The following is a 21,221-nucleotide window of genomic DNA, read 5'->3' as shown; positions in this document are numbered from 1 at the left end:
CAAACAAAAAAAACCAAGTTGAATAGAGTCCTTCTGTGACTCATCAGACCAACTCTGTCATCACCTGGTGTTACCTGCTCTGTAACCCAGAACCAACTCTCCCCACTAGGCCATAGCAGCCTGTATTTAAAGTTAAAGCCCCTCCTACTGGGCGTCATCAATCTCCTGATTTATTTTTCCCAAAGAATAGTTTCTTCTCAATAAACCATTCCACACATTGTCATCCCCATCATTAATTTATAGGTTTTTTTAATTACCTATTTTAAATTCAATCAACCCCAGATAACACTTATTTTCCCCCAGGAATAATAAATATCTAAATTACCCACATCATGTGACCATTTAGTGGTATCAATAAACTATAAAAAAGGCGGAAGTAATGTGCCCCGTTTCCTCATCCCTACATGGGACGACTGCAGGTAAGAGCGCTTTGCATGTATGCCAATTAACCACTAGAGCTTCCAAGTGTGCACCCTTGGTTGCGCTATGACTGGGGAAGGAAGGAGAGGTTATGTTATTTAACTATCTGCACACAGAACCGCTGTCAGAAGGGAAAGGTTTGGAGGATGACGTGTCTGCTTTATAGCTGTCACTGTTCCGCGCTGCGTGTGTGTGTGTGTGTGTGTGTGTGTGCTGTTGCCGCGGTCAGTGACGGACCTGCTCCGTCACATCATCCCTCTCTTCTGGGAGGTTACCGATGTGCGGAAACCTTGACAGGTAGTCAGCCACCACATTCGTCTTTCCTGATCGGTGTCGGATGAGGAACTTGAACGGCTGAAGAGAAAGATACCATCGGGTCAGGCGACTGTTTTGATCTTTCATTGAGTTGATCCAGGTAAGGGCACGGTGATCTGTTTCCAGGTCAAACTCTCTTCCAAGCAGGTAGTATCGCAGGCTCTCCAATGCCCACTTGATGGCCAAGCCCTCCTTTTCCACAGTGGAATACCTGGTTTCTCGTGGCTGTAGTTTGCGACTCAGATACAGGATGGGACGCTCTTTACCAAGATCTCCTTGCGCCAAAACCGCTCCAAGGCCCACTGCTGATGCATCTACTTGAACCAGGAACTTTTGGTTAAAATCTGGACTTTTCAGGACAGGTGAGGAACACAGCAAGGTCTTCAACTTGGTGAAAGCCGTCTCACAGTCCTTAGACCAGGTCACCGGGTTTTTCTGATCTTTACTCGTGAGCGCTGTGAGTGGTGCAGCAATGGTTGCAAATTGTGGCACGAACCTCCTGTACCAGCCAACTAGCCCCAGGAAAGACCGTACCTCCTTCTTAGTCCGAGGTCGAGAGCACTTCTGGATAGCTTCAACCTTATCCACTTGTGGTCGCACCTCTCCTCGGCCTAGTAGGTAACCAAGGTAACGTGTTTCCTGACGTGCCCATTCACACTTAGAAGGATTAAGAGTCAGTCCAGCTTCCTTAATCTTTCCCAAGATCAGTGTCAGATGTTGAACATGATCCTCCCATGTGTTGCTGTAGATCACAACATCATCAAGGTACGCAGCACTGCAGTATCCACACTCCTGGAGAACCCGATCCATTAATCTCTGGAAGGTTGCTGGTGCCCCATGGAGACCAAATGGCATTACTGTAAATTGAAAAAGGCCAGCTGGTGTCCTAAATGCCGTATAGGGTCGGCTTGACTTCTCCAGAGGAACCTGCCAGTAGCCTTTACACAAGTCCAATGTAGTGATGTATTTTGCTGCCCCAATCTTCTCCAGGAGGTCATCAATTCTTGGCATTGGGTAGGCGTCAAACTCTGAGATTGAGTTCAGCTTCCTAAAATCAATGCATATGCGAAGAGACCCATCCTTCTTAAAAACAATTACTACTGGGCTGCACCATTCAGCGTTTGTCTGCTCAATCACACCCAGCTTCAGCATCTCCTCCACCTCTTGTTGCAGTTTTGCCACTAGATGTTGTGGTACACGGTAGGGTCGTTGGCGGATCGGTTGACTCTCCTTCAGGCGGATGACATGCTCAACCACTGTTGTTTTTCCAGGGCTGGCCGAAAACAGTGATGAAGTCTGCTTGAAGACTTGGAGAAGCTGGTCAGCTTGTACTGGAGTCAGATGAGCCAGAATTGGAGAAACAGGCGGTTCAGGAGGTAACAGCCCAACATCCTCTTCGTCTTCCAGGTTTACTTCCCTCACCAGCATAGCCATCCCAGGGGACTGGTCTGGTCGTTCTTTCCACTCTTTTAGAAGGTTTACGTGGTATATCTGTTTTTGTCTTTTTTTTTCTGGTTGGTGGACCTCATAGGTGACCGGACCCATCTTCCGTGTAATGGTATAGGGGCCTTGCCATTTTGCCAGGAGTTTGCTGGTTGAGGATGGGAGGAGTAGCAGTACCCTCTGTCCTGGCTGGAACTCTCGATGGCGAGCCTGTTGGTCATACCAAGTCTTCTGGCTTTTCTGAGCTTCACGCAGGTTGACCTCTGCCTCCTCTAGATACTTTGCAAGCCGCTCTCGCATCTCCAACACATACTGGACCACTCCTTTGTCGCTGGTCGTGGTTGAAGGGGCTTCCCACCCTTTACGGAGAAGATCAAGGGGTCCCTGAACATCCCAGCCGTACAACAACTCAAACGGTGAAAAACCTGTTGATGCTTGAGGAACCTCCCGGTAAGCGAAAAGCAGGAAGGGCAGCCAGCGATCCCAGTCCCTCCCTGTATCGTCTACAAACTTCTGGAGCATCCTCTTCAGCGTCTGGTTGAATCGTTCAACCAGACCATCAGTCTGAGGGTGATACGGGGTGGTTTTGAGTCCGGTGATGCCCAGTTGGTTGTAGAGGAGCTGCATCAGCCTGGAGGTGAAGTTTGTGCCTTGGTCGGTTAGGATCTGGTCCGGTATTCCCACCCTGGAGAAGAGTTGAACCAAGGCACGCACCACAGCTGGAGCGGTGATGGAGCGGAGGGGAAATGCCTCTGGAAATCTTGTGGCATAGTCACATACGACCAAGATGTATTGATGACCACTGCTGCTTTTCACGAGTGGGCCCACAATGTCCATGGCGATTCTGCGAAATGGTGTAGAGATAACTGGCAGGGGCTGCAGAAACGCCCGGTCAGACCTGCGGGCAGCAGAAGTTTTCTGACATGTGGGGCATGTAGTGCAGTATTTCTGAATATCAGAGTACATTGAGGGCCAATAAAACCGTGAACTAACCCGGATATACGTTTTGTGGCGACCTAAATGTCCTGCCCATGGGAGTGTGTGTCCGAGATGCATGACAAGGTCTCTACACTTTGCTGGGATCACAAGCCGTTTAGCTTCAACCGAAACACAGTAAAGCACATCATTCTCAATCATAAATATATCTTTTCCCACACAATCTCTGATATTCTCTTCAGTCACTTTAGCAAACAAAGGTCTCAATGTTGCATCACACTTTTGCAACTCAGAAATATTTTCAGGTACATCCCACATTTTCTCACCCAACAAATCCTGTCTGACCGGTGGAGATACCATTAGTTGTTTTTCAAAGCGCCGTTGGCGGCGTGATTTCCTTGGCCCCTTAGTGCCACCGTCACACAGACTACTGTCGAGGTCTGGGAGCGGTTGGACACCAGTTTTTGTTTGGGCTCTGGTACTAACAGGGCATGAAACATTTACATTTGTATCCAATACTCTGGGATTTTCCACAACCGTATCAGTCTTTCTGTCATTGTCATGTAGCAAATCTAAAAGCACTGGTAAGTCACACCCCAAAATGACATCAACAGGTAAATGTTCAACTACCCCCACTGTCATAAGATAGGGTTGTTCATCAATGGTAATGGTAAGATCACTTTTTGGATAAAAATGCTTGTCACCATGTACACACGAAATGTCTATGGTTCTGCTGTAGTCCATACTACCTACTGGTACCAGGCTTTGTTTAACCAGGGACATAAAACTACCAGTATCCAATAATGCTGTTACCAGCTGTCCATTGACCATCACAGTTTTAAGTTTAGTCTTCACAGCCATGTCCCCGCTAGAACTTGCTTCAAGTCGGGGTGCATAGCAAGCGCCTGTGACTTTAGCTTTGCGTATGGGGCACACAGAAGCTTTGTGTCCTGGCTGCTGGCAGTAAAAACAAACAAGGTTCTTACCCAGTCCACGTTGGTTTGGGACAGATTTGACATCACCTGAAGGTTCAAGGCTGCTCTTCCCCCAACATGGCCCCGTTTGAGGTCGCTGGAAGGATGCCCGTTGAGGTGTACCGATGTTGCGTGGAGTGGAGATACCCTTCCTCGCGTTCTGGTACTGTAGAGCCAGCCTGGCTGCAGGAAGACCCTCCACTGGCTCGTGCTCCTTTACCCAGGTCCTCACCTCCACTGGAAGCATCCGAAGAAGCTGCTCCAAGATGATAGTCTCGCCGATTTCCTCCTTGGAATGCTGTTCCGGCCTGACCCAACGTCTGTAGAGCCCCTTTAGGCGATGGTAGGTCTCGGTTGGATTCTCACCAGGCGGGATATTCGTGGATCTAAACTGCTGACGGTATGTTTCTGGTGAGATGTCAAACTTCGTCAACAGGGCTGTTCTCAGGTCTGGGTAGCAGTGGGCTCTCTCTTCGTCCATTGCAGTGTAGGCCTCCAGTGCCTTCCCGGTCAACAATGGAACAAGTCGGCAGGCCCATTCACATTCAGGCCACTTCCAAGTCTTAGCAATGCGCTCAAAGCGCAGCAAAAAGTTTTCAATGTCCTCACCCATCTGATACTGCGGAATTTTAGGGTCTTGATAATACCTCCATTCCGAATTTGGCTGCTGAGGTCCGCTGCTGGAACCCTGCAACTGAAAGGTAACAGTCTCTGCAGCCTCAGATGGGGACCTCTGATGTTGGTGTGCCGGTGTTGGCAGGTCTAGCCTTGGGCTGCTTGCCGTCACAGTGCTAGGAGTGGCAGCAGGTGTAGGCCGGTTTGGAAGAGAAACCCTTAGGCCCCGTAGCTCTGCAATCAGGCCCTCTTCTCTCCTCTGCTGTGCAGCCATAAAGTCTCTCATCATGGTAAGCAGTTCACCTCCTCCTGTGCTGCTTGCTGTTTCTGGGACATTGGCCCCTGCTGAGGCTGATCCCGGTCTGGGCTCATTCGCTTCCTCTTCTGCTGCCGACATTACCTCCCAAGCTGGATCAGTCCATTCAGATTCCTCGTCCAGCTGCTGTGAACGTAGTCCTGTGCGTGCTCTTTTGGACCGGATAATCTTCTTGCGACTAGCCATCCCACTTCTGACACCATTTGTCGTGGGGTCCTTCCAAAAACACTCCAAAGAGTGGGCAAAACACAGGCGTAGTCAGAAGATTTTAGTGATCTTGAATTTATTTACAGCCGGCCTCCAAAGGTGTAGCACAGGAAAAAACAATGATGAGAAAATACTATTTACAATAGATACAATGAAACAAAAACAAACAAAAAAAACCAAGTTGAATAGAGTCCTTCTGTGACTCATCAGACCAACTCTGTCATCACCTGGTGTTACCTGCTCTGTAACCCAGAACCAACTCTCCCCACTAGGCCATAGCAGCCTGTATTTAAAGTTAAAGCCCCTCCTACTGGGCGTCATCAATCTCCTGATTTATTTTTCCCAAAGAATAGTTTCTTCTCAATAAACCATTCCACACATTGTCATCCCCATCATTAATTTATAGGTTTTTTTAATTACCTATTTTAAATTCAATCAACCCCAGATAACACTTATTTTCCCCAGGAATAATAAATATCTAAATTACCCACATCATGTGACCATTTAGTGGTATCAATAAACTATAAAAAGGCGGAAGTAATGTGCCCCGTTTCCTCATCCCTACATGGGACGACTGCAGGTAAGAGCGCTTTGCATGTATGCCAATTAACCACTAGAGCTTCCAAGTGTGCACCCTTGGTTGCGCTATGACTGGGGAAGGAAGGAGAGGTTATGTTATTTAACTATCTGCACACAGAACCGCTGTCAGAAGGGAAAGGTTTGGAGGATGACGTGTCTGCTTTATAGCTGTCACTGTTCCGCGCTGCGTGTGTGTGTGTGTGTGTGTGTGTGTGCTGTTGCCGCGGTCAGTGACGGACCTGCTCCGTCACAATACGTTATTCTTCTCCTTGTTATTATCACATTATAAAAAAGTTTAAAATCTACCCTCTCCGGTGGCCCGCCATGTGGACGGGCCGGGCTCCTACCAGACAGGCCTCCTACATGGACACTTCACATCACTCACTCCCAGCTGGTCTGGCTCACCCACTTGTTGCACCACACTCACAAACCCAACCCTTGGGGGGCTGGATGGTGGGGCTGTGTGTGTGTGTGTGTGTGTGTGTGGGGGGGGGTGGCCTGGGGCTCCCTGGCCCCCTCTCTTTCCGCTGGCCTGGTTGCATCTGCAGGCCCGGGGCAGTTCCTGGGTTTGCGATAGCGGTTTTTGCACATACACTGGTCTACGATTCACTGGCACGCCTTGGGTTGTGGGATAAAACTCATACTGAGCTTAATTTTAGACACGTTAATCCCAAATACCTGCTTTAAGTATTACCACTCACTCATTTCCCCTGTCCACAGCCACCAACTTTATAGCTAAGCTTCACACTTGTCACTATACTGGCTTGATTACACAACATAATAAGCACAATATGTTCTACAACTTCACATCTCACCCTCACTGTGAAATAATCTTTTCTTCCCCACCCTTTCTATTTCCTACCTTAAGTCTCTCCTCCCTGCACCTTTTCCCTCCCCCCGCCTCCACCTAGGTGTAACACTGCTCTCCCTTTTTATATCCTCCCTATAATAAAAGGTTTCTTACCCTTCCCTAGGGAGGGCTGGTGATGGTCAGAAATAAGCAATAAACTTATCTTATTGCAATAACAAAACATGCATTGCTGTCTCATAATGATTGCAGTTCTTGTAGTGTTGACCTTTGACAGCATGTGCAGACAAGTAAAAAAAAAAATAAAAAAAATAAATAAATAAGGTCCGTCGGTGTGAACGCACCTTTAAATGACAAAAACTTAAATCTATGGTTAGATCTGAAGTAGATGGAAACATTGATGAAAAGTCGCCCTCATATTTTATCTTGTATGAGGGGGACCATCTTGGGTCCCCCTCATATTTCTTTCAATATACCATACAAGTACTAGAGAAAGTCGCTGCCGCGACAAGGAGTCACACCAACAGCACATACTTGGCGTTGTGCAGCAGCCCCCAGCCAAGGGTGACCGGAGCCACTCATTGGCCGGCAGACAGCGAGACAGCAATTGAAAGCGCCCACCACCCACCATAACAGCGAGCACCACCTCCCAGCAAACAGCATCGTCCCGAAGAGCCACGCAACCCTGCTCCAACCCTGGTACAGACGCCAGCATCTCCCCAGCGCACCCACTCCCCACACTGGTGCACCAGGCCGCCCAGGGCCCATATACCGCAGAGACCGCCCCCAAGACCACCAGGAGACGAGCCACACCTCCCCAATGTAATTGTGCGCTACATGGTGGTCCAGCCATCAACAGAGGAGCCGGGCTCCCACTTGACAGGCCTAAATTTGTGAACCCACCCACCACTCTGTGATTTCTAATGTGTGTAAGTCCTCAAAAATGTGATAACGTTTTAGTAAGAAGAATATTAATAATAATAAAAACGGGGTGCATCACAATAGGGTCCTATGCACTGTTGTGCTCGGGCCCTAATTATTGATTCCAGTAAAATGGTTTAAAATTAATGTGAAAATAAATATAATCCGAATAAATAGAGAATGAGTCAGCAAGTGCTTTGCTGATTCTTCTATTATGTTTACAACACTCCTATGAAAGGATTATTAATATAATGTATGAGAATAAGAATCAGATCTCAGCACTGAGTGTTTCTAATAAATGCTAAGTATGGAGTTTACTACGCTGATAGGATTCAGTACGAAAGGAAAAAGGTCAGAATTGTTTAGTGTTGCATAATGTAGGAGTAGAATAATAATGTGTCAATCAGACGGTGTCTGAGGGAGGTCCAGTCCTCAGGTCCAGCCTCCACATCCCTGTGTTGGAGCAGGAATAATATATCAGTTGTTCATCAGAGAGGCTGAGGCAGAACGATGCAGAGCTCATCATCTTCTTCTCCTCACTATGAGCACACCTGATGAAGCTGAGCTCTGCTATCCACACCTGGGAAACTCTTCATGCAGGAGGATCGTGCGTTCTCACTCAGTGTCTGTGCTCCTTCACATCATCCTGTCCTCCATCTCTGTGCTCACTGTGACTCTCAACCTGCTGGTCATCATCTCCATCTCACACTTCAGGTATTGACATGTTCTGTTGTTTTATGACTTGTTATGTTGTTAGACTCCTGCTGTTTTCTGCTTTGATGATAATTGTTGTATCATATAATGATATCAGTGTGTTTCTCTCTAACTCCTCCAGGAAGCTGCACACTCCCACCAACTTCCTCCTCCTCTCTCTGGCTGTGTCAGATTTCTCTGTTGGGTTTGTCTGGGTTTTTATGATATTTCTTATTGATGGATGCTGGTTTTTAGGTGCAGACTGGTGTGTTTTTAATACTGTTTTAAGTTATGTTGTACCCTCTGCTTCAATAGGAACTGTTGTGTTGATATCAGTTGATCGTTATGTGGCTGTTTGTGATCCAATGCACTATCAAACTAAAGTCACTAAAAACAGAGCAAATATATGTATTGTCCTATGTTGGGCTGGTTCTACTGTCTTTCATACTGTGATGCTCAAAGATAACATTGAACATCCAGGTGGGTTTGATTCCTGTGCTGGAGAATGTACAGTTTATTTACCTCCTTTTGCTGGAGTTATTGATCTAATTTTCTCTTTCATCATTCCAATCAGCATCATAGTGGTCCTGTATGTGAGAGTGTTTATGGTGGCTGTGTCTCAGGCCCAGGCCATGCGCTCTCATGTTACAGTGGTGACACTTCAGAGTTCACTGAAGGTTAACAGGTCAGAGCTGAAAGCTGCTAGAGCTCTGGGTGTAGTGGTTGTTGTGTTTCTAATGTGTTTAACTCCACTTTACATTGTTTCACTTACATCAGGGTTTGGAGTAAAAAGTTTTTCATCTTACATTTTTGTTGTAGGTCTGGTTTTCTTCAACTCTCTGCTTAACCCTGTGATCTATGTGTTTCTGTATCCCTGGTTCAGGAAATGTGTGAAATGTGTTTTTTCTCTTCAGATCCTGAAGTCTGGCTCCAGTGAGGCCAACATACTGTAAAGAGGAAAAGTCAGGGACAATGTGCTGCTGGGATTTAATACAGTCACTGTAAAACTGTGGTGATGAATGTTTTTAGAGTTCTGTTTACTTTAGCCATGAATGAAAAGAAAACATCTGCTGATGTGTTGTTTCTAGAAAATGATTTCACACATTGTATTTGATTTTATGAAGTCAAAACTGTTTATCATTATTAATGTTAAAACCAACTTGGGAATATTTTACAGTGGCATGATATTGTTTCAGAGGAAACTAATGTGCATTAATCACACAAACATTCATGGTGAAGTTATTGATTTAATTTTCACTTTATTCATTCCAGTCAGCATCATAGTGGTTCTGTATGTGAGAGTGTTTATGGTGGCTGTGTCTCAGGCCCAGGCCATGCGCTCTCATGTTACAGTGGTGACACTTCAGAGTTCACTGAAGGTTAACAGGTCAGAGCTGAAAGCTGCTAGAGCTCTGGGTGTAGTGGTTGTTGTGTTTCTACTGTGTTTAACTATATTTTACTTTGTATTACTTACAACAAGGTTTAAGGTTTACATTTTTGTTATCTGTCTGTTTTTCTTCAACTCTCTGCTTAACCCTGTGATCTATGTGTTTCTGTATCCCTGGTTCAGGAAATGTGTGAAATGTGTTTTTTCTCTTCAGATACTGAAGTCTGGCTCCAGTGAGGCCAACATACTGTAAATATTATAAGAATTTGCTTATTTTGTTTATGTTTAGAAATTTGTCATGACTGTGAAAGCATGGTGGAGTGAACTAACCTGAAAAAAAATAACTTATTGATATTTTATGTAAAACTGATCTGAAGTACACTCAGAAGTTGCTGATGTGGAGACAAATGTGCATCAATCACATGGACAGAAAGTTGATTTCTGCAGAGTTCAACAAATGATAGAAATGATAAAACATACATGTTTCATATATGAATAAAGCACAAAGTGTTAAGTCAGTTAAAATTAGGCGGCAATTGCTTATTAGAAACAATGAAGTGAAGCAGTGGACTATCAAATATGATCAGATCACATTTTACCTGTTGTTTACAGTGTTACTTTTAAAGATTTATGAAATAAAAACTATAACTGTGAAATAAAAGTGACTCGTCATCATTTTTGAGATAACACCACATCACACAGCTGTTCATTAATGTATTGACTTGCAGTGAAATGTACAGATGAACAGAATAATACAATATGATTAAACATTTTACAACAGTTTTATTTATCTCAGTATAAACCACCAGTAAAAACATTAGTTTTTTTGGTGGAGGGGGATTTAAACTCATTAAAGTCTGTACAGTACAGACTATAAGATATGAAAGATTTAATCCCACAATGAGGAAAATTTATAATCATTGACAATGAAAAAAAAAAAGACACCTGTGTGCAGTTGGAAATATGATGTTGTGCAAAAAGGTGAAAAAGTGTAACTGACAATAAGAAGAAATAGAAAGAAAGGAAAACAATGCTTTGAAATAAATAATAATAATTCATAATTAAATATGTATGAACTCAGTTAGCCTTATTGAGTGTGTGAGTAGACAGCACACTGGTGTGTAGTATGTAGTGCAGGGCTATTCAACTACATCTTGCTGTGGGCCATAATGTTGGAAGGCTATGGTTTGTGGGCCAGACATTCATGGAACAGTTGCTCTTTTTTTGCCTTGTTTGCACATGCTGTCAATGGTCTTTTTTTTAAATCGCAAATAAATGAACTAGTGCAGTGCCCGTCGCAAGTATGCATTCACATAGTGGGAGGAGTTTAAGTAGAGTTGTCAATTATGGACAAATGAGTATGTGTTTTGAAGGTTGGATGTACAAAGAGGTGTACATACTCTGTACTCTGCAGTGTTATAAAGGAGTACATTTGCAGGTGCAAAGTAAAATAGTGTGTGTGAGATTTACCTGGTTTAATTCTATGGGACATGAACATGATACATGTGTTTGTTTTTTCACTAATTTTTATAATTTTTTTTTGTTTGGTGTACTTTTCTGTAATGTATGTTTTTTGGGGTCATGTGTATTTTTGTTGTCTTTTTGCACATTTTTTCTGTAATTATAGTTTTTTGTTGCCGTGTCGTGCCTGGTACATTTTTTGTATTTTTGTATCTTTTTTGGTGTAGTTTTATGCATTTCTGTTGTCATTTTGTGTATAAATATCTATTTTTGTGTATTTTGAGTCATTTTCATATTTGTTGTTGTTTGGTGTATTTTTCTGTACTGTATGTTTTTTTGCATCATTTTGTGTGTTTTTGGAGCCTTTTTGTATATTTTTGTGCATTTCTGTTCTTGTTTTGTGTACTTTTTGTATGAATATTGTTTAGTTTTTTTGTTTTCTTTTACTAATTTAGTATATTTTTATTATAAATACTATGTTTGTGTGTGTGTGTGTGTGTGTGTGTGGTGTATGTGCCTGTCTACCTCCATCTCCGTGCGTTATCTCTCACACACGCACGTCATGCATGTAATCCGTCACAGGTTGTTGAGAAATAAAAGAAAATAAAAAAATGAGACAAGGAAGTACCACAAAAAATAACCGTTTTGCAACACCAAAGTCGCAAGTTCAGCATGTATATCCTGGTGTAGTGCACGCACGCGCATCAGCCGTGTGTGTGTGTGTTTACATTGTAGCTGCTAGCATCTAAACACATAGAATAATGAAAGAAGAAACACTCACCCTTGCACAGAACAAACAATAATCATAGTGGAGCCGTGTTGTGGACTCTTCCGCTCACAAAAACATTACATTCCTTTGTCTGAAGAAGCAAAATGTTTGTGATATGGTTGGCTAATGGCCGTCAGCAAAGCCGCCGCCCACAGTCATGGAGACGGAAGAGGAAGTGACGTCCGTGACCCGCGATTTAAAGGAAGTTTGGAATCACGAGAATAATATTAAATAACCATGAAATATTAACTTAAATGACTTTTAGCGGTAGAAAAACGTTAATATTGAACTTTTTTTTTTCTTCTTTGAACCCAAACAAACTGCAACACAGTGACGTTATAAACCCGGAACCGGAAGTAGCGCGCTCAATACCGCGCTCATTACTGAAATGGCCGTAATCTTAAAATAAACGTTTTGAACGTTTTGCAACACCAAATTACTCCAAAATAACGAATGTACATACTTGGGGTACTTGGAACAGGTTGACTAAGGGGGGATATTCGCTCCACACACACGCGCGCTCACACACACAGACCTTTTTTATTTTATAGATAGATTAATTTATTTTTATTTATAATTGTGACCCTTATCAGCCCTCCCTAAGGAAGGGTAAGAAATACTTTATCTAAGGGAGGATATAAAAAGAGAAGGCAGTGTTACACATAGGTGAGGGGGAAGGGAACAGGGAAGAGGGATTAGGGTAGGAAAATTAAGTTGAGAGTGAAATGTGACGCTATAGTTGTGCATATTGTGTTTCTTGTGTTGTGTAATTGGTTCAGCCAGTCTGATGACAAGTGTTGAGAAATGTAAGGTGGTGACACAGCACCCAGCTTAGGAGTGAGTGGTTTTACCTCAAACAGGTATTTGGGACCAACACGTCTAAGATTAAACCCAGTACGAGTTTATCCCACAGCCCTAGGCCAGTGCTTGCATGACCAATGTTTTTGGAAGAACTGCTTCTGCGAACCCAGGCTCTGCCCCGGGCTCGAAGGTGCAGCCAGGCCGGCAGCAACAACGGGAGCCAAGCTCCAGGCCACCCCGCTCATGAGTGAGCAGCCCCTCCTGACGCCCTAGAGATCTTAGGTCCAGAAGCAGCCACTACCCCCACACACACACCGAGAAAGCCCCAAGGAGCCAAGGCTCAAGGACCATAGCATTAGAAATAGCCTAGCATTGGGCTAACATTAGCGTTAGCCTAGCATTAACGTTAGCCTAACAATAGCATCAACCTAGCATTAGCTTTAACCTATCAATAGCATTTACCTAGCATTAACATTAGCTAATAAGAACTTACCATTAGCATGAACCTATCATTAACATTAACAAGTGCAGTGGCCATAAGATGTATGTATATATTTAGCACTGTAATATAGGCTAGCATACATCTGCAGAGAGAGAGAGAGAGACAAAGTTAGAACTAAAAATGAACTTTCTCCTCTTGATTCTTGATTTTTATTTTCTTTATTTTGCCATTGAAAGAAGCCATTGAATCTAAAAATAACTTCACTAATTAATCAATTTTTATTTGTATAGCACCAATTAATAACACGTGTTATCGCACAAAACGCAGGTCAAAGACCTCACTGTTTATCTAATTATTTCATGACTTTGATGCTTTAGACCCACATACATAAATACATTTAGTCATGTATTGTTAATTGTTAAAATATCAGATTTAATTAAAAGACTGTTATGTGAGGTGGAATTGCTAGCAAAAACATCCAACCATCCTCCTTTATCCGGGCTTGGGACTCTGAGAGAAGCTATGACATCATCATCAGTAAAGGAACTTGCTTTATTTGAGAAAACCTGTGACATCGTCTACAATTTTCTTAACATTGAGTTAATCTGCAAAGCTGTATTTAAGAAATAATTTATGAACTGTGCCATTGCAGTCCAAACAAATCCATTGTTGCACACCCTTGAACCAAGCAGCAGCCATGTTGAAAGTCTCAGCTCTGTCTGTCCCTGAAACGCAGGATTCCTTGCTTTTATAGATAGATGTAGCATTAGCATTTACCTAGCAAAGACATTAACGAAGCAATAACCTAGCATGAGCCTCGCAATAACCTTCTTTGGCGCCGCCCCTCTCCACCAAAGGAGATATACCTAATCAAAAAAATGTAATAGATCTGTTCATTGTCTTTAATGTATAACACAACATGTTACAAAATATAGATGTTTAAAAATGAGAATTCTTTTATTTCATTCATTTATTTCTGAAGTTTTGCTTGTTTTAAAATCTGAATTTTACCTTTTGGTGTATTTTAAAGAGTTGTACCTCAAATTATTATTGATGGATGAGAAAAAAGTCTGTCCGCATGTAAAAAAAATAAAAATCTGTGATAGATGATTGTTCATATCTACAGTGTTGTTCTCCTGAAGCTGTTTGATGTCAGACAGTCCACAGTTAGTGATTTGCATCATCAATGACGTCATTTCAAAATGGCACCGTACAGACTCAAAAATGGTAAACTTAAAAAAAGTTAATAAAACAAAAATGGTGCAAAATAATGTGTTTTGTTAGACATAGATCTCCTAAAAAGGACATTTCAAAGGTTTTAGGCCACATTTGTAAAAACAGTGGAGGATCCCTTTAAACATACAAACAAAAGTTCAGTGATTTCAGGGAAATACATGAAACAAAAATTAAAAAATAGTTCAGTGACACAAGAAACTGAATTCTGGTCATCAACAGTCCAAATGACACAAACATTTAAATATAAAATATGTAGCAACTTCTGTATAAGTGTAGCAAAAAGTTGGCCATTCTTTCCATGTGTAAACTCTACAAACAGGTCTAAAATAGGAACAATTTCAACTTCAAGTTGAACAACATGTTAAACACGCATGTAAGTGTGGTACAACCAAGTGTGTTATCCTTTCATGATTTAAAGTAAAATCACAGTTACTCAATTGACAAAAGGTCATTTTTGAGGCTCAACACTCTAGGTCTTAACTTTCCATCTTCCAGGACCATCAAGACTTTTGGATGAAGTCACAAGTGTTGGTCAAGTCTTTAGGGTAACTCAGGTGCAGTGCATAAATTAGTCAGAAAAGCACGACATACCCTTCAGCCAGTGTGGGGAACTCCACATCTATGTTACCCTCAAGCACAACAGCAAAAAAAAATAAAAAACAGTAGCTGTTCATTTGCAACAATTTCATCTCCACTCAGTAAGATGGTGAAGAGACAAAATGAAAACCTAATTTAATCAGGAATGTGAGGAGAAATGAACTTTAAAGAGCAGAACCTTCTCCTTTTGAAAATAAACAGTGCAAATGAATCAACCAAACCATTAATACCTAAGAGTCTGAAAACTAATCAATGACTAGGCAATAATATCAAACATTTGAAACATTTAGAATTAAAATTAATCCCAACCATCCATCCATCCATCCATTTTTATACCCGCTTATTCCCGTTTAACGGGGGTTTAATCCCAACCATTTATACTATTTTCCTTACTTATGGGTTTATGATGTAAATGTAAATTATTATTGACTGGTGACAGAGAGAAACCTAGAGCTGAGATGTATTTGTATTTACAACCAATGCATAAAAATATTCACTTCTAGGAAAACTTGAACATTTCCACAAATCAATTCTAAAAGGCTGCTATAAGGTAGAAGATTGAGAAGCAAGTGCTGGAGCGAGTGGGTCATGTGATGCAAATGGGAAATGATAGACTGATGAAAACAATGGTGTTAGGGTGGAATAATAAGTTGGAAGGATGTGAGAAGAAGAAGAAAACGATGCTGTATATGAAGAGAATGATGAATGAGGCGGGGTTTGACTGGACTGATGTGGAGAGGTTGTGTGGTGACAGGAAGAAATGGAAGGTATGGTGAGGGAGAGAATGGAGCATTTGTACAAATGGGAGTGTCAGAAAGGACCTGAGTATGTGTGGGTGACAGTGAACTTAGAATGAAAGGAATGAAAGGAGAGTGATTGACTTAGTGTGTAGGTATGAGGGGTGTGGGAAGGTCTGCTGGAGTAAGGCAGGTCTGACCAATCATCAGAAGAATATGCATTAAGTGGCTGAGGAGAGAGTGAGATATGAGTGTAGGATGTGTGGAATGAGTGTGGAAACAGAAGGTGAGAGAGTGATTCATGAACGGACATGTACGGGGGGTGAGAGGGTGGTGGATGGGAGGAGACAGTGTGGATCATTTATGGAAACTATGCGAGACATAGAAGAAGATGCAGAGTAAATGGCCTTTGAGTGGGGGGTGGAGTGGAGGTGGGTGAAGAGGAGGATGGGGGTGTAGAGACCAAAGCGTTGGTGGAATGAGAGCGAGAGGGAGGACTTCCATGTGCCCAGGGTGCCAGAGGGAATTGTTGGTTACCAACATGGAGAGGCACCAGAGGAGCTGCATGGTGTGGGACCCTGGGGGGGGGGGAAAGCCCCTGACGGGGACCGACGGCCCAAAATCAAAACGAAAATGGAATGGAGGAATGTAAGAAGTAAATAAAATCAGGCTTTCCACACAAGCAAACGTTAATCTGGTGTTAATATGAGGGGAAACACAGAGATTTTAACTGTGGCTCAGACAGAAAAATGTGTCCAATCCTCACCCTGCAGTAATCTGATCAATAATCTGATCAAATCAACCTGTTACATTGTTTATCAACAAAGGCCTTTCAAATTAAAAGTACACTTTATCATTTTCACTGATTTCAATGACATTTACAAGTGGTGGGAAAACTCCATGTTCAGTGATTTCCAGACATCCCCAAAAATAATGACATCATGGCCCCGCCTCCTTTGCTTCAGACCTCTTTCATTCACAGATTATGTACTTTTGGTTGATTTACGTACGGTGGACGTGTCAGGAACCTGTACCAGAGAATACGTGCATCACTGCATACGCCTAAAAAAGTGCTTAAGGAGAATAGTAATAATCAAATAATAAGAATCCTTTTGTGTCATTATTTGCATGTTTGGTATTGAAGTCATCCAAAAGTAATCACTTACTCTATCACATAATATAGTGATTAAGTAAGTTATTGATTCCATTTTTAACAGATAACTTGTAATTGTACTGATTTTATTTTTTAAAGTAACTCTGCTAATCCAGTGTATCATTGAATGAAGTGGTTCCAAACGTTTTCTGCTGAACTACACTTTGAAAAATTAAAAACTCCCAGGTCCCCTCATAGCAAAAAAATGTGAAAAAGTGTAACCTTTTTTGCAAAAAAATGAAAAACCACAAACAAAAAATTGTAATATTCTTCAAACCTCAGAAACAATTTATTACAATTTGTAATCACATATTTCATATCAGTAATACAGCTTTCTATTAATAAAGTGCTTATTGTTTATGATTCATTGAATTGATTTGATGAGTACAGTGTCTGTCAGAAGTATGTATTCATGTGGGAGTTTAAGTAGAGTTGTCAATTATGGACAAATGTGTTTGAAGGTTGGATTTACAAAAAATATGTTCATATTCTGTAGTGTTATGAAGGGGATTATTTGTGGGTACAAAGTAAAATAGCGGGTGTGATTTCACTGGTTTAATCCCATGTGACATGTGCATGATGAATTAATAAAAAAAGACATAAATTCATGCAAATAATATTTATTTGGCATTTCTTAGTGCAGGGGTGATTATTGTGTGTGTGTGTGTGTGTGTGTGTGTGTGTGTGTGTGTGTGTGTGTGTGTGTGTGTGTGTGTGTGTGCGTGTGTGCGTGTGTGTGTGTGTGTGTCAAGGCTAATGATGAATGGCTCCTTTTCTTGGGAAAATCCTTTTTAGAATTTATTCTTCCTTTCACTAATTTCCCATGACAAGTTCAGTATGAGAATCTGAGAGACAATCTCAGTCAATAACTTGAGTAAGTAATAGTGTCTGATGCAGTAATGTCAATACAAACATAGTTTATTATCCAAAAACATGATTATAATAAAAGTCAATATGAAAAGAAATAAATTATTTTCCAAAAAAACATGATTATAATATACATTGCAATAAATAACAGTTAACCTAATGTAACTTTACATTAATAAACTGTTGTATTTTTATTATCACTCCTCAGTGGGAGCAGTCACACACACACACACGCATCAGAAAACACAGACTGTGACATATACACTCTCACACCAGAGACAAACTGCAGTGACGTCATGAACCTGGAACAGGAAGTAGCACGCTCCATACCGCGCTCAATACCAAGAGGAAAATTTTAAATAAACGTTTTGCAAAATCAAATTACTCCAAAATTACAGATACACACACTTAGCGTGTGTACAAGCTTTGATAAAGTTTCAGGTTGAACAGACGCCCCACACACACACACACACACACACACACGCACGCACGCACGCACACACACACATAGACAAAGAGACCATCTTTGATTTATTAGATAGATGTTAACATCACTTATAAGAAAACTAGAACGGATGATCACGAGATCTTTAATGTTAAAAAAATTTAAATAAAACCATGATTTTTCATTTATGCTGCTTAGAGAAAAAAAAATGTAGGACATGACCAGTACACTAACTTCATCTATAGTTTATCACCTGCTTCATTTATTAAAAACAAGATGGTAAATCATATCTAATGCATAGATAAATGCATTATTTATTCAATATGAATTATTAAATATTCAGACAAATTGAGTTTTAATTCACATTCTATATATTTTTTGAAAGCATAATTAAGTAGAGATTCAAGGCTGATGGGCTGTTCCTATTAGAACATCATCAAGTGTGTGAGGGAACTTCCACTGACTTTTTCAGCCCTTCTTGTTCCTTTTCAGTAAGTTTCATCTCCACAGACGTATTGTAAGGAAATTACCCAGAGTTCATTGCATTGTGATGTATGTCAAGAATCTCCTGGTAAACCAGCTGGAGGCGTTTTAAAAGCCACGTGAAACGAGTGAATAAGTAACACAAACATTGTAACATAGTGAAACATTTGGACAAATACCATATAATCCATCTGTTGTTACAGTTAAAGGTAAAATGACTTTTTGTGTCTTTGTTGCTCCTATGTTATACAGGTTATATTGACAGTTTATATTGAGATATGTCTAAGTTTTTAGTGTTTTAAAAGAAACCAAGAAAGAACAGGTTTAATCTGTGTGTAAATCTTTGTGTGTATATATGTTTATATTTGTGTAATTGTAGATACATTGTGTATAGTCTAAGTTGTTGTATTGTGCTTCACATGCTAACGTGACAGTGAGTGGCTTTGCTTTGTAGTTTGTTTCTTTTTTGTTTTGTGTAAATTTGTTTATTATCTCTGAGTAACTTTTTACGACTCGACTAAAATGCAGTTTGGGAAAAAAAAAATAAGAATGAGATTGTAAATGACTCCAATAGTATCAGTAGTGCACTGGCTCCATCATGTAGCCTATAGGGAGGTAAATACATTTATGACACTGTTTAATGCATAAAATAAACAGTAACTGAACAGTGAACCCTGAAGTTTTTTCCTCTGAGAACAAAACAAAACTAACAAAATGTTTTTACTGGACACAGAAATAACACTTTTTATTTCTAGTGCTTCAAGCCCTCACAGCCTCACACACTCCATCACTTTCCAGGTGACATCAGACCAGCCCCCCAGGAATGGTCCCAGTCCTCCAGGTATGGTCCCAGTCCTCCAGGAATGGTCCCAGCCCTCCAGGATCGATGGTCCCAGTCCTCCAGGAATGGTCCCAGTCCTCCAGGAATGGTCCCAGTCCTCCAGATGAGCTACTCTGTGTCTGAGTTTAACTGACTCTGTGCTTTTAAAGCATCCTTGTTGTTCTGCTGGTTCTCCTTCACTGAGTTCTAATCACTGCTGGTCACATGGAAAGTTTACAATCTATTCACATGGTCCAACCTGTGGAACAGCACATCTATACTGTAGCTCTACCACCACCTCCTGGCTCTATATAGATACTACATTTACCTGCACTTATTACAAGATGTTTAACTGATAATATCATCTGCTTTACTAAAATGATTGATTCTCAATATTTAATGGTTTCACAGACCAAAAGGTTGTTTTCTGCACTAATTTACTCTTAAACCAGCAGCTGTTTTCAGACAGAGAACCTGTAAATTAACATCTTTAAGCATGAAACTAATAATGTAAGTTTAGTAGAGTTTACTGACGTTAGCTCAGGTATGTAGCCTGTGCTACTAAAACTATCTAAACAGAGGCTCATTTAGCTTTTTAAATACTTTAAAGTGACTAAATAAACTTTTTAATAAGTCTATGAATGAAACCCTTCTGTCTCCTGTTTATTTATTTTTTCCTCTCAACAATGTGTAGCTGTCACAGAGCCATCCAGATAGAGCTGTTATTATATTCTAATTCTACCATAAACTGTCATAAATGGATCTACATCGTCTCCTTCAAAAACTCTAAACCCAACCTGGCAACACAGCTGTTGTTGACTTGTCCTGTGTTTTATGTGTAGTTTATTTATTGTTTGATTTAGGCCCATTTATTTATTTATTTATTATATAGAATTAGATTAAATCAATAATATTGATTATGTGTAAAGGAGGACAAACATTACTCAGAGAAACTGTTGTCATGGGAACAATCTGAGGGAGTTGTGTGTCTACTTTCTTCTTCTCTGAATAAACTTTTCTGATTTACATCAACAGGCTTTTCTTTTTCCCAAAATGTTTTTTCCCACAATTCTTCTCCTCATAATTCAACTTTCTGGAACAATAATAAGAATATTGACTATTGACAGGAAATCAGTTTTTATTGGTCATTGATTTGAACGAAATTATTTTTGTGACTGATTTGATGGATTATAATGGCTCCTTATTGAGTTGTGCACATTTTATTAGAAAACATAATATATTGTTATCATTTCTTTTTTAAGAACAAAAATGTTCCCAAGTGTGATTCTAAATGAATGGACTCCATACTGTACCAAAACTTTACTTCATATAATCACTTTAGGAGTTTTTTTGGGTCAAACATTTAATGTTTAAGACATGTTTATCATTTTGTAACACATACACATACTGATAATAACAGAAAACATGGTCATTAAACTGAACTGTTCCTGGACTGTAACTATGGTGATCTGGTGAATGTAACCAAATATAAACACAACTAACCACATCTATGGGGTGCCAAGTGTAAAAATTTAGTATAAAAGTTGTAGCTAACACATTTTCATTATTTATCTCACTTTTCTCATATTTAGCACATTTTCCTACATTTAACACAACACGTAACCACATATATAGAGGTAAAAAAGCATTAAATCTAAATATTGAAATCTAAATCTAAATGGTATATGTTATATCTAAATGTTAAATCTAAATCTAAATGTTACATGTTATATCTAAATGTTAAATCTAAGTCTAAATGTTAATCAATGCTTAATTAATGTTAAATCTAAATGCTT

The 21,221-nt window shown here is 40.7% G+C and overlaps 2 protein-coding genes across 2 annotated transcripts in view; both read left to right on the top strand.

Annotated features, from left to right (window-relative positions):
- LOC114459559 (NACHT, LRR and PYD domains-containing protein 3-like) overlaps positions 1-21,221 on the top strand; it is a 629,510-nt gene that overhangs the window by 506,083 nt on the left and 102,206 nt on the right. The gene's annotated exons all lie outside the window — the stretch shown is intronic.
- On the top strand, positions 7,954-9,180 carry LOC114459564 (trace amine-associated receptor 6-like). Its single transcript, XM_028441774.1, has 2 exons — positions 7,954-8,248; positions 8,370-9,180. The coding sequence occupies exons 1-2, from the start codon at positions 8,076-8,078 to the stop codon at positions 9,178-9,180; spliced, it is 984 nt and encodes a 327-aa protein (XP_028297575.1). The 5' UTR covers positions 7,954-8,075.

The sequence above is a fragment of the Gouania willdenowi genome, unplaced genomic scaffold (assembly GCF_900634775.1).
Source record: "Gouania willdenowi unplaced genomic scaffold, fGouWil2.1 scaffold_32_arrow_ctg1, whole genome shotgun sequence".
Taxonomy (NCBI): domain Eukaryota; kingdom Metazoa; phylum Chordata; class Actinopteri; order Blenniiformes; family Gobiesocidae; genus Gouania; species Gouania willdenowi.
Note: the sequence above shows the minus strand (reverse complement) of the source record. Positions and strands in the feature narration are given on the sequence as shown.

Excerpts from the sequence above, each read along its gene's own strand:
- LOC114459564 (XM_028441774.1), top strand. The coding sequence starts at position 8,076 with ATGAGCACACCTGATGAAGCTGAGCTCTGCTATCCACACCTGGGAAAC. Across the intron at positions 8,249-8,369 it reads ATCTCCATCTCACACTTCAG|GAAGCTGCACACTCCCACCA; the intron begins GTATTGACATGT and ends TAACTCCTCCAG.